This window comes from Camelina sativa, chromosome 4 (assembly GCF_030686135.1).
Source record: "Camelina sativa cultivar CO46 ecotype springtype chromosome 4, ASM3068613v1".
Lineage (NCBI taxonomy): Eukaryota > Viridiplantae > Streptophyta > Magnoliopsida > Brassicales > Brassicaceae > Camelina > Camelina sativa.
This window is the reverse complement of record NC_141883.1, coordinates 2,925,606-2,938,785: the sequence shown is the minus strand read 5'-3', so window position 1 is coordinate 2,938,785 and position 13,180 is coordinate 2,925,606. Positions and strand designations below refer to the sequence as shown.

Below are 13,180 nucleotides of genomic sequence, written 5' to 3'. Positions count from 1 at the left end.
TCCAGCAAACCAGGACAGGCTTAGTTCTTGATTGGTTATATAAGTTGGCTGTAACTAAATCAGATTGAGCTAACTTCTCACTTAAACTACCTATAGAATTAGAAGTAATAAAAATCACTTGTCTAGTTAATTTAATCGATAATCGAAATCGATTTAAGTCTGAGTACTAACTGGAATCTCGAAAGGTGATACAAGAGGACACATGTTTGTTGCCGTTCTTTGAGTGTTCATGTGAAGTTTATGGCTAATCTTTTTTGTATGAACCTTTTATAGTCTCGAGTTAAACTTTAGGAAGTTTGCATGGTGAATATGGAGTAAACGTCAATTATGAAAAGAAAAATTGATTTACTTGAATATAGATATAGGAAAACCCATTGAATACCGTTCACATAAATATCGCTTAAAGATATCACCATTTTTTATTATTTTCTTGCAAATTATATTTACTGAATAACTATAGATCGTAGTGAATTCGAACGTTCACTACTATGCGGTGTTAAAGTAGTAGGAGAAGCGGATGAAGATGGAAGTTCTTGTGATGTCGTAGACACATTTGGTATCTCTTGTGATTCATTTGTTATCTCTTGTGCTTCATTTGTTATCTCTTGTGCTTCATTGTCCACAAAGACAAAGTCTACTCTTGATCGACCTCTCGAATCGTTGAATCTTATTCCCTTTAGCTTACGACCTTCTAAGCTCGGCTTTCCTTGATATCCAAAACGAAAATTATTTCATTAGTTAATATTAAGCGGTTGAAAAAACAAATATGCAACAAAATCATTACACCATTACATTGATTTGGTGATTAGAAAAAATTGCCACTTTATAAAACTTTGAAACAGCTAACTAACTATTTGATGAATAAAATATCAATTTTGTTTTCAATGGTTTTCTGATACTATTTTATTACGCCTAGTTTTGTATTTATGGCACAACTAGTAGTCTTTCTCTATCAACGCACCTGATGACCTGAAAATATATATCTCCTTCCATTTGCATCAGCTAATTTAGTTATCTGGCAAACTTTTTATATGCCAATGTACGTCATTCACCTAAATTTGCCTAAGTTTTAATTCGTACGTACGTACCACGTGATCTTAAAGCAGTAGCCGCAATAGGAATGTTTGGTTCCTCTGCTGATTTTCCAAAGCTGAGTTTTCCATAAACTTTTGAAGCTGCAAACATTAAAAGTAAAGATTATACAATGATATATATTAAAATATGAAAAAACAGAAAACTTATCATAAAACTTCATACCTATGTATGTTAACCATTCATGCACTATTCTTGGAACCATTTTTTAACTGAAAGGTTTTATCTAAACAATGACGTACGTAGAGAAGACGTTAGTATAAGAAAAAGATTCGAATAGAAGTAATTAGCCATTTAATTCTGATTATTAGTCATGTGTAATGTTATTGATCACCCCAAAGCACGAAATAACAAACATGCCAATAAGTAATAAATTTAATTAAAATTTTAAAACTACTTAACCTAAATATTCATGTCATCATCAAATAAAACATGTTGGTTTATAGTTTCTTTTAAAAAAAAAAAATCATTTACAATTTGATCTGTCTAATGAATATGTATAATATCATCTGAATTTTTTGCAGTTTATATAATATTGCTAAAACAAATAAAATTGATAGCTTTTTTACCTTTTAAAAATAATTAATTGTGAATATAGAAATCGTAGAGAGTCTGAAAACCAATAGTGTCATTATCACTCTGTTAGATATTTTTGTTCCCAGCTAGCAAAAATATCGTCGTTATTAGTTTTTTTATTTATTAAAAGACTCTAAATTTGTCTGAGAAAATCATTGAAATGACGTCATATATAAAAAAAAACCGAACCAAACAACTCACAAACAAAAAGCATAACATTATCCAAAAATATGGACAGAGCAGAGGAGGCAGAGCAAGAAGAAGAGTTTAGCGATTGGGTGGTTCTACAAACCTCACCCAAATCTCCATCAAGTGACGCAACTACCCCTCCAAACTCACCGATATTACAACCAAGCCATCGACGTGAAAATTCAACCGACGACGACGATGATGATGATGAAGATTCTGTTGTCTCTGTCGTCGGAGAAGAAGAAAGTGAATCTTCCTCCGCCGGGAATCTTTGGCTTCCGTGGCGTGTGATCGAGACTGCCAAAACGCGATTGATCAAGGACTCAGTTTGCTTCTTCCAGGCCGTGGAGAGGGTACGTTGTAGTTACCTGACAAGAAGAAGGGTACTTTGGTCATTAACAGTCATTGGAGGTTTCTCGTTGGTCTTGAGCCTTGTTTACGTGAAGGTCGTGAGATGGTGGAGACGATTACAAGAAGAGAAGCTGAGGTTTCTGCTTCTTCTGCTCAGAGAGAAAGATCAGGTTTGTGTTAATTAATTAACTTTTGAGTTCTAGTAAAAAAATTGAATTCTAGATTTTTAATTGGAGGTTTTGTGATTTTGTAGAAAATAAAAGAACTTATGGTTGAAATTGGGAGATTGAACGAGTTGTTATCATCACGACGCAGAGTTCGAGTGGTTCGAATCGTGTGACGATATAGAAGTATGTATTTACATACTTGGATTACATAGCAGACCAACTGGTATATATGTTGCGTGATTGTTATACAAATATATTAATTTAATGTGTATGAAAGCAGTATTCAAACAAAAAAAAAATTAAAGGAAAATAGAGTATGTGATATAGTTTGCGTTTGATGTTTTTTTTTCTATGGGTTGATCGGTTCTCCTAAAATGTGGCATTTTTTAGCGGTTGCGATTAGTTATACATATTTGATATCAATCATTAAAAAAAATATATGTGGCGATCTAGTGGAACTCGATCGTATTCGTTTGCTATTAATTAATCTAAGAAACAATCTATTCAAATCGCAAATTCTGTGAAATGTCTGTATAAGCATGAATATGCCCTGTTTGTGATAGAGTGATGAGAGTTTTTGCTGGAAACAAGTCTATTGATGACTCTCATGAGATTTATAATAACTTATACATTATACTATGTGATATAGAGAATAGAATGATAGGCTAATTAATTAACCTAGTTTCTGTTATGAATAATTATTTTGTTGTATAGATGTCCATTATCGGTCCATTAGTATAAACCCTAAACTCTAATATTGTATCATATATATATATATGTTGTATCCTATGCAATAAATGAATAATACAAGAGAATAATTCCCTAAATCTCTTGTTATAACAGGTTATGAGCACGAGTCTCTAACTCTAGCTGCATACCAAAAAAAAAAAAAAAGTCGACGGTGTCTTCGTTCTTCCGTTGTTCTTATTCTCCAAACACGTCAAAGCAACAAATTTATTATAGAGATAAGAAACTCTATGCTTTATATTCATCAGTCCGTCATGTTTATATAATTTGATTTGTGTACTTTGTTATATTGCTGGGATCGATGTTCTCGCTATAATATTATTATATTATTGCTGGTCAATGTCATTATGTTGCTTTGCTTAATATTCTCACGATTTTGGACGTATCATTATGTTGTTATTTAGTAAATCGTTGGCTTCTAAGATCTAAGTTAATCCTCTGTCTGAGTGATAACAAATAAGTAATGATATGATCGAACTAGTGCTGCTTGACTTAGGATCGATTTCTATGTTTTATATGATCGATTCATGATGCTTATTCACTTATGATATTACACATGTATAGGCATACCTTATTATCAGTTTGGTAACATGGTTTAATTGAGAATTTCTATGTATGTACAATATTATGTATACAGATACATGTGTCCGTATTATAACGAATATATATACGTGTATGTGTGTTGTGAATGTATAGAAGTATTTTGATTAATTGTTGGTTTGCTACAATTGATTTAACTAAAACATGAAGTGTAGTGTTCAATCATAATCGGTAATTGACTAAATATAAATATTTTAATCTTTTGAAGCGGAGGATCTTATATATAGAAGACTGAGTAACCCATCATTGGTCGAAGATGTTATATGTCTCTGACCCTTCACACCATCCTCATCGAGATAAGATTTGATATGGTCAGTCGAATAAGCGATTGTCACCACCTACTTCATCTTTGTTGTGGATCTCTTACAATGATCTCTCCGGTTAAAAGATAAGTATTCTTTCTTACTTTTATGAACATGTAGATTTAATGTTTCTTTTAAACATTAGTCTAAATTTGAATTTAAACATGAAAAATCTTTTTACCCTAAAAAAAAAAAAAATTGTGTGTTTTGTGTTATGAAATCATACACACATGTCATAATACTGTTTGTTCCATTATAAGTTAATGGTTCCATAGTTTCACGTGGGTTTATAGTGTACAGTATACACTTCTTTAAATTAGTAATATATATTTGTGCTTAATATTTATTTAGCATTTATTTATATAATTGTTTATAATGCTTGTGAATTAATTTATTTGATTAATCACAAATTTTAATCTAATCAAAATTATATAATATCATGATGAAAGATTTTAAATCTTGTTCCCAACCTTGTTGGTGAATAATAATTATTGATCATGTTTTCTTGGCATCACTTCTATGGGGAGGTTTAAGTCCAAGTATATAACCATAAAAATTCATTAGTTCTTTAGAATAATCTAAAGAAAATAAATGATTAAAATTCTATAAAATAATACAAATCAACTTGATTCCAATTATTACCAAGATTATATAATTGAAAATGATATCTTTGATGGAAAGATATTAGAAAATACATAATTTACTTGTCACAAAGTATTGTTGTCATGTAGACACAATATAGTGAAAAAAAATATATTTTAAAATTTTATAATCTTGTTATTTGTGAATGAGTAAATTTATGAGATGTTGATGTGAATCACATCCTATTGGGCTGGTCTATTCTTTGAAGTGAATATGACTTTATGCTATAAGTGGTTTCCACTATTCTACTACAATATTAAGAAGTAGTAGAAAAAGTATTAAAAGCTCTAGAAGAGTATATATATATATTATTGTCTATGGGAACACAATTTAATATTAATGTGTTATAATCTCCCAATTAGTCTCAAAGTTAAAAAGGTCTAAGATATAAACATGATCCAATTTGAGGATGTTATTGATTACAGAGTGAGATTCAAATCGAGATTGATAGACATGAAGTGTCATCATCTCGAGGGGAGAATTCATGAATCCCACATACAGAGATGATGGAACAAATATAAGATTATGTTCATACACAAAATGAGTTTAATCACTCATATGAAAGAGCAAATCTTGAGGATTTGAAAAGTAATCATGTTGAGGAAAAATACTTTGAATTCATAAGTATTATTACCCAAGGCAATAAAAGTATTTTAGAGATTACATGCATTATCTAGAAGATAAAATGCTTTGTGAAAATCTCACTGTTTGGCATGACCGGTTAAGTCATTCCGGTTTTAATAATGATTCGAAAGAATAATCAGAAATTTCTGAAAAGATTCATTAGAGAACCTTAAGAGATTTCCTAGTGATTTCTTATGTGTGCTGCTTTACAAAGCAAGCCGATTATATGGCTTTCACCGACCTCATGAATTTGGATAATGTCAATTTTCTGGTACGTATACAAAGAGATATTGTGGACTGATCAACCACTATATTCTTGTTATCATTTTGCAACCTTGAGTTTGCAAGAGTATTTGGTAAATTGACAATGGTGGTGAAACCATGCTAAGTAATTGACATAAATGACTCTACATGTCAATAAATTCGCATATGGCCAACAAATTATCATGAATATTCCCCATTACAATTGGTTTGGGTCAGAAACCAGATATATTCCATCTAAATGTGTTATACATATTAAGTTGCTCCACCAAAGTGATTAAGATGGGATTTGAAACTATGTTGGATATAGATCTCTCTTGATGATTGATTATCTTGAGATGCAGAGACTGTTGGTTCAGTGAGTCAGTCTTTCCAACATGAGAGGGAGAAAATAAACAGCTGGTAAAGAAATATATTGAGAGAAATTATCTTGATCCTCGTACTTTGAAATGTGCACTAGAAATTGAAAAGATAATTTATTGACAAAGTTTGTAAAGATGCTAAAGGCATGTAAGAGCCATTTTCTGACCTTGAGTGAAAATTCTCATATATCAGATGTGCTCCAATTAATGTCCTAAAAGGATAAGATCAACTGCTAGTAAGTCTAAAAATCGCATGAAGTGTGATAGACTTATGGTTCCAAATATAAGCATCCTCGGAAAAGAAAAGGAGCACAAATTAATATGGCACCGAGGAAGCAGAGAGTTATGTAAATCTCTAGAGGAGATCTAGAGACAAAGAAATACATGAGTAATAAAGAGATTCAGGTACCTGAGAATCATAATGAAATGAAATCTCAACAAGTTGAGTCATGTCTCAAATGAAAGGAACCAATACGCAAATCGACGTCGTAATATGTTTGCATGCAGTGTTGCAGTTCATGATGATATTGATGAAAATCGAGGATCATAAACCGCGGTTAATAGAAAAAATTCTATTGAAAAGTGTACACAAAGAATGATTGGTTAATCATTGAAAGAAGTAACTATGAAATAGTTCAAGTCTCTTAAAGAGATAATATTTGGACTTATAGTCCTTACACTTGAAAGTGTAAAATGAGTGGGACATAAGAAGATCTTTATGAGAAATAAAGTACATGTAGTAGTACAATGATTCTCATAAATACTTGATATTTATTATGAGAAATGCACTCTATTTTGGTGGAAGCAACTATTTTAGATCTCTTATGAGTTTGAAAATAAGAGCAAGACTTGATTTAGTCTATCCCTTAAAGTAATTATATTGCTAGAAGCAATATTTTTAAGTTCTTGAGAACATTGTAAAAGTGAGAAAACGTTTTGATGCCCTTTGACACCTTTGGGGAGAAAAGGGTGAGAGTTTATTTATATGAGAGAATCCTGGGTGTAGATCATTGTTGTTGATCTTAGAGATCTCATAGTGGATTGAAAATAGATCGGAAACAAGCTAAGAAAAAATCTTAGGGTTGTGTAAATCCGAGATTGAACACTAACTGTAATTGTGTTCATGAAGTATTTTCATGAAAATTTGAGGATGTAAGCATTTGCTGAACCTCGTTAAAAGAAAAATTGTATGTGTCTTTTGTCTCTTCTGCACTTACAAGTGGTTATTGTTAGAAGAAAGATACAAGAACAAGTGCAAACTATGCTGATGATGAAAACATTATCTGATCTCCGGTAGAAACAATCAATGATAAAATATTACTCCTGAAAGATCGAGAAATCGGATTTTATAAGATCAGATTTTTTTTTATGAAATTTCTTGAGGTTATAAATTTGAAATCTGTTGAAAGAGATGTTACCTCAAGATGCTTACATCATCTTACATAGAAAAATGGTCTTTGTATTACCATATTCAGAAGAAGAGTTGAAAGAGAAAGTTTTACAAGGAGATTATAAATAACTCCTATGTATAAGATGATTGTCTGAAAGATTGTATGTAAGAGAATATTTGGGCTTAAAGTTCAAATAGATCTTCTATATGAAAGGGGTTCATATGACTTGAAGTTCAGTGACCCAGGAGAATATATGATGATCATATGAGTTTGTACCTGAAAGCGCTGTTTATAACAGTTCAGAAAGTTGATATATATGATCATAATGCATAACCTGAAGATGATGCTTTCAGGGGGAGAAATATGATCATAAGCGTGGTTGTACTCTTTTTCCCTTATCATTGTTTTTATCCCATTGGGTTTTTCCATGAAAGGTTTTTAACGAGACAACAAAAGTATATGCGAAAGATAAACACCTAACAAGGAATATTATGATTCCAATGGTGAAAGACTATCATCTTCAAAGTCTTTGACATACATTGATGAGATTGTGAGAGACGAAGATAATGATAAAGATGAGTCATTTGCGAGGTCCATTACCAATTGAAGAATAGAGCGATGCACGTGTGCTATAGGATCACTAATTATTTAACATAGTGATCCTTCCATGAATACACTAATTAGTGTTAATGCACTACTAACATTCTCTACCCATTGGTGGATGCGGGTGATGTGGCGTGGATGCCAAATATGAATAAGTGTCTAGATTAATCAAGTCTGCTTGTTTGTTTCTAGTTTATTTTTGTGTATTGCATGCTGCTTGTTTAACGTTTCCGCATTGTGTGTTATGTTTACTTGATCTTGCGGGTAGATGGGTGGAGAGAATGCATGTTAGAGGGTTATCCAACTTACTAAGTAATCTTAGATTACTCATGATAATATTTTGCTTTGTAGGGAAGACTAAGAGATGGGTGGGTTTAGAGCTTGGGCAGATAAGAAACCAGATAGAAACTGGATAGGATGTTTTCATGCTGTTTTGCAAAATCCTATGCCCTTTTAACATGTTTTCTTCGAAATGGATCCAACTGTTTTACTTGGTATTTTGTTTTAAATGTAACAATGTACTAAAGTAATAATAAAAAGTATTTTCGTATATTCGGACACGTGGAATGGTACTTGGCCTAGTCCGGACCAACACAACGCCGCGTCTGTTCCAAGGGTTGAAAAACCTAAGAGACGTGCGCAGCGGGAAGGCATTGTCGGTGAACTTTCGGAGGGACCTGATTCGTTGGTGGAACCTCGGTCGGATAATCAACAAAACTTTAGAAACCTCTCTAAAAATTCTTTAAAATAATTTATTTATTCACTTTTGATGATTTTGTTAAACTCTTCTAAATGTTTTATAAATTAGAATCCAATAACACCGTCTTAAGTTGTTGTTGTTGTTTTCCAATCATTTAAAGATAAAGGGATTTCTCCAAAGATTGATGAGGAATCATCATCTTTCAATTAATTTGTTTAATTTATTTTACTAGTATTAAAATTTCTATAATAATTATTATTTTTAATTAGAAAAAGTACCAAAGAAGCGGATTTTTGAAGAGACTCTTTTAATTAAAAAAAAAGCTTAAATAAAATTTGAAAGAGAGCTCTTCAGGTGATGACACGTCAGCATGTCACATTTAATAAAACCATTTAGTTAAAAAAAATTAATGCACTAACACTCCATTGCATATATGAAATTAATACTTATATGACTTATCCAATGGAATTTTGAATTAATTTTAATTTAGTGCAAACATTCAAAAAGAAAAATGCTATTAGTTGAATTTATTATTTATTTTACGAAAAATAAAATATGAGTTACCAAATCAATGTTATACTACATAGTTACCGGTGTTGACAACACTGAAAAATGTTTGCGTAAACTTTACTTTAATTTGTTAGTTATAAAATAATAGTATAAATTTTATTTGATTTACTCTATACATTTTATAATGGTTTACTTTTAATATAGTTACTTTCATACTCTGATTTGAACTCGTATTCGGTACATGATACAATATTAAAATTCGTGAATTATATAAATTTGGTAAAAACCATAAAACAAAACAAACCCGTATTGAAGTGTCGTATTTAGAAATCTCGATTCAAATTTTAGATTTTTTAGTTGTATTTACTATATTGAATAAAATATAACATTTGTGGTTCCTTAAATTTTAGTATGATGCCATTGCGTCAATTTTCAGTGCCAAAAAAATATTTAATAAATTAGATAGAATATTCTATTTTTTTAAAAAATATAAGCAATATTGTATCTTAGTTTGAATAAATATACATATATATATGTCATTATTATACAATTTAGGCATGCAAATATTTAATCTTAGTTTTATAAATAAAATAAATTTTAGAATTGTTCTAAATAGTTTATTGTTGTTTGCTAAGATTTTCTGAAACAATAAATAGAATATGTTAAAAAAAATATTAAATAATTTTAATATTTTATTATTATTTAATAAACTCAGATAAGTTTTTATTTTGTTAGTTACTAAATTAATTAAAATGAAATAATATTTTTTGTAATATACCATATGATAGTAGGGTTAAACTATAGATTTTACCTCTCGCCAAAGGCGATTTCTCCAACGTTTCAACTACCAACAAACTTCTCTGTTTAACCATTGATTACGGCCGACATCGGTTCTTCCGGCGTCGGTCGATTTTCCATCTGTAGTCTTTTCACTTTTATATAGATTTAGTTAGTTTATAATGGCATCTCTTTGGTTACAACGATCGACAGTTCCTCGACATCTGAAACGGTTCTTTGAATCTTTGTTCGTGATGGTTCCCACTCCGGCAAAGAACATTTTTTCTACCAAGTTCTTGTGTCGTGCATATAAATCGTCTTTTCCAAAGATGGTTACATGGATTGAATTGAAGATTGCTTTATGTGTTCAAGGACAATGTCTACTTGCAGTTTCGTTTCTCTTTCTCGTAATGACGGTTGTGATGGTGATTGCACAAATCGTTTGGCCTGATCATATTCAGAGTCTATTGGACCTGATTTGGATTCAAGTGATTTTAGCGGTTAGCCAAACGCAACCAATTTCGGAGAGAGAATATATTTCTCGTGACCGGTGGATCCGAATCAACCGTTGTGTTTCTATCTCCAACGATTTTGCCGAGAATTTTCCGGTCTGTTTGGCCGTGTGTTTGGTCATACTAACACATGATCTTAGTTATGCGATTTTTCCCGGGCGTCAATATGATTTATTGTGGGCGTCCCGAAGGCAAATACAAATCCTTTTGGATTTGATCTGTACTCTGATCAAAGGTCAATTAAAACATAATGTGTACTCCACCACGATCTAGTGGTATTGTTTTAACACTTCAGGATCGAATCCATAGAGACCAAACATTTACACTATGAAATTATGTAGATTAAATATAGCTAAGACAATGGAAAAGGACAATGGAAAAGTTTGTGAATCAAGTAACTATCTAAAAACAGAAAGTAAATAAGTTGTTTCTAAATCAAAAAGGAAATATTGGGCGCAGAGAATCTATGGGAATATAATTCTCGGACTAAGGTGGAAGATGGGGATGCATTAAACACCGTTCTAAAACTCAAATCACGGTTGTAAAGCTAACCTACTTCCGCAGCGTTAACTATCTATGCAATGAATTCACTAAACCCTAAACCGTCATTTGGACCTAGCAAACCAAGCAAGCAATAAAGGTTCAAGTTTGATCTGTTCACAAGATGCCTCAACTTCAACTTCTGTTGGCTAAGGTCCACCTTGCTCACCTAAGTTCTTTTCCAGCAACTCAATAACACTTTTGGTGCCCCGATGAATTAAACCTATGATCATAAACTAGGTAGCTAATCTAGTTTAGGCTTTAAGAACAACTATAGATGAAGAACAAAATAGATCAACCCCAAATCTAACAACCTAAGTTTAGAAAATCATAATTCCCCTTTGAAACCCAAAACCCAATAGATAAAATACTCAGCCATAGAGAAACAGAAACAACAAGTCAAAAATGAAGAAGACATAATTGAATTGCAAAAGGAATAGAAAATAGGGTTTAGAAATCTTCTCCAAAGTGTCAAGAAGGATTAGAGATCTTCTCCCTTAGCTCTCAATACAAAATAGTCTCAGAAAATAAAGCTTATGTCTCTGGAGGCCGAGCCTCTAACTTAAATATCAAAATAAAACCCTAAAAGTCGGTTTAAAACAAAAAAAAAGGAAAACTTGAGTCGGGTACGGGACTGGTCGATCCCGAATGAGGATCAGCCGATCCTGGATGGTTTTCTTTGTTGGCTCTAGATGCTTGTTTTCATCCCCAAAACACTCAGTTTCCTTCCAAAGTAAACCTATAACCTGTACAAACTCTCAAAAGACTAAAAAGACTCTAAAAACACACTTTGACTCAATAAAAGACCCCAAAAAAATATAAAACTATGGTTAAAATCCTATAAAATGCAGACACATCAATTCTCCCGGACTTGAATCTTTGCTTGTCCTCAAGCAAGAACAGTTAAAAACTCAGGAACAGAGAAAAGTTTTGAAAGTGGAAACTCACATATTCTTGGGAACCTCTTCTTTGGACTCATCATCAAATCAAATTAAGAACTACTTTCTGTACTCTACCCATTATTAGGATCAACACTCCCTACTCTGAACTCCACAACCTCAAAGAACCTTCAGCATCCCCATTGTTGTCTCTCTACATCAGATTAGTGAAAATGTGTGGTCTCGCCGAGGGAATATCGATTACTGACTTTGATTCCTTCAACCTTTTAATGCCCAAGACTTCCTACATATGCTTCCTTTCCTCTCTCTTTTCTCACTTCCAAAGGATCGATTTTTCCCTAATTTTCTTGGGTATCATTGTATTTTTTTTATCAATCCTTTGCTCATTTCTTTTGGACAGGTTTCCATGAATTTCGAAGGATGCACGGGTTTACGCAAAACCCTCGGTTCACTTCTTTATTACCTATATCCTCTTCTTCTTCTTTCTTTCTTCTCTTTTTTTTACTTATGAGTATTGAAGGGAAGAGAGAGGGGAAGCATACTTTGTGAGGAGATGCATGTCTTGTATTGCTTAAGGGAGGAGTCTTGTCCTATGTATACCAAGTCCCAAGGCAAGAAGTTAAATCCGGTTAAGTCCTGTCAAAGCTAGAGACAACGTTTGATCAACATAATGTCCTCTTCGGTGAGGGTCTTTTGGGGGGTGTTGATTCTGCTCATGTTCATTCCAATCTTCATTCTAAAATCAAAAGTACTAAAGCAATCATAAGAGTGTTAGTTTAAAGCAAAAGATTCCTAGAAATGATCATAGTTTTCCAACATTTTTGACTCAATAAAAATAAGAAAATGACTCAAAGACTCGAAAAATCAAAAGGAAACAACCAAAGAAAACGACATTAGTAACTTGGAGACATCCCTCCCCCAGACTTACTTCACACCGTCCCGGTGTGAAAGCAAAACCAAGAAAAGATTGAATCCCACAAAGAAAATAAGAAAACATGAAAAAGAAAAAGAAAGAAATAGAAACAAAAACCAGTGATTTCGCAGCTGGTGTCGGAGTTGTGTTGGCAAGGGTGGGGATCGATCGATCTTGGAATGTGATCGATCGATCTTGGAATGGGATCGACTGATCTGAAACATTATTGAACTTGGAGATATCCGCAGCAAACCAACGGGATCGATCGATCTGTAAGGAGGATCGACCGATCCAAATCTTCTGGAACAAAAAAAATTCGCATCTTCTGCGTTTGGAACATGTTCCTGAAAACACTTAACACCAGACGTGATTTCACCGTAATAAATCCTAAAACAAAAAAAAAATCCTAAGACAAATAAAAA

At 32.4% G+C, this 13,180-nt stretch overlaps 2 protein-coding genes across 4 annotated transcripts; one reads left to right on the top strand and one right to left on the bottom strand.

Annotated features, from left to right (window-relative positions):
* Positions 1–443: 443 nt before the first annotated feature.
* On the bottom strand, positions 444–1,297 carry LOC109132428 (uncharacterized). Its single transcript, XM_019244036.1, has 3 exons — positions 1,258–1,297; positions 1,092–1,175; positions 444–649 (listed from the first exon to the last, which is right to left on the bottom strand). The coding sequence occupies exons 1-3, from the start codon at positions 1,295–1,297 to the stop codon at positions 444–446; spliced, it is 330 nt and encodes a 109-aa protein (XP_019099581.1).
* Positions 1,298–1,803: 506 nt separating this feature from the next.
* LOC104779655 (uncharacterized) lies at positions 1,804–3,485 on the top strand. 3 transcript variants are annotated; one of them, XM_019244284.2, is made up of 3 exons: positions 1,804–2,378; positions 2,462–2,558; positions 3,219–3,485. In XM_019244284.2, exons 1-2 carry the CDS (start codon positions 1,899–1,901, stop codon positions 2,546–2,548), a joined length of 567 nt encoding a protein of 188 aa, XP_019099829.1. In that variant the 5' UTR covers positions 1,804–1,898; the 3' UTR covers positions 2,549–2,558; positions 3,219–3,485. The 3 variants fall into 3 exon arrangements, 2 of the variants coding, with proteins under 2 accessions (XP_019099829.1, XP_010502345.1); XR_015596462.1 differs by having other exon boundaries at positions 1,814–2,378; positions 2,462–2,598; XM_010504043.3 differs by lacking the exon at positions 3,219–3,485 and having other exon boundaries at positions 1,828–2,378; positions 2,462–2,862.
* The last annotated feature ends 9,695 nt before the right edge of the window (positions 3,486–13,180 follow it).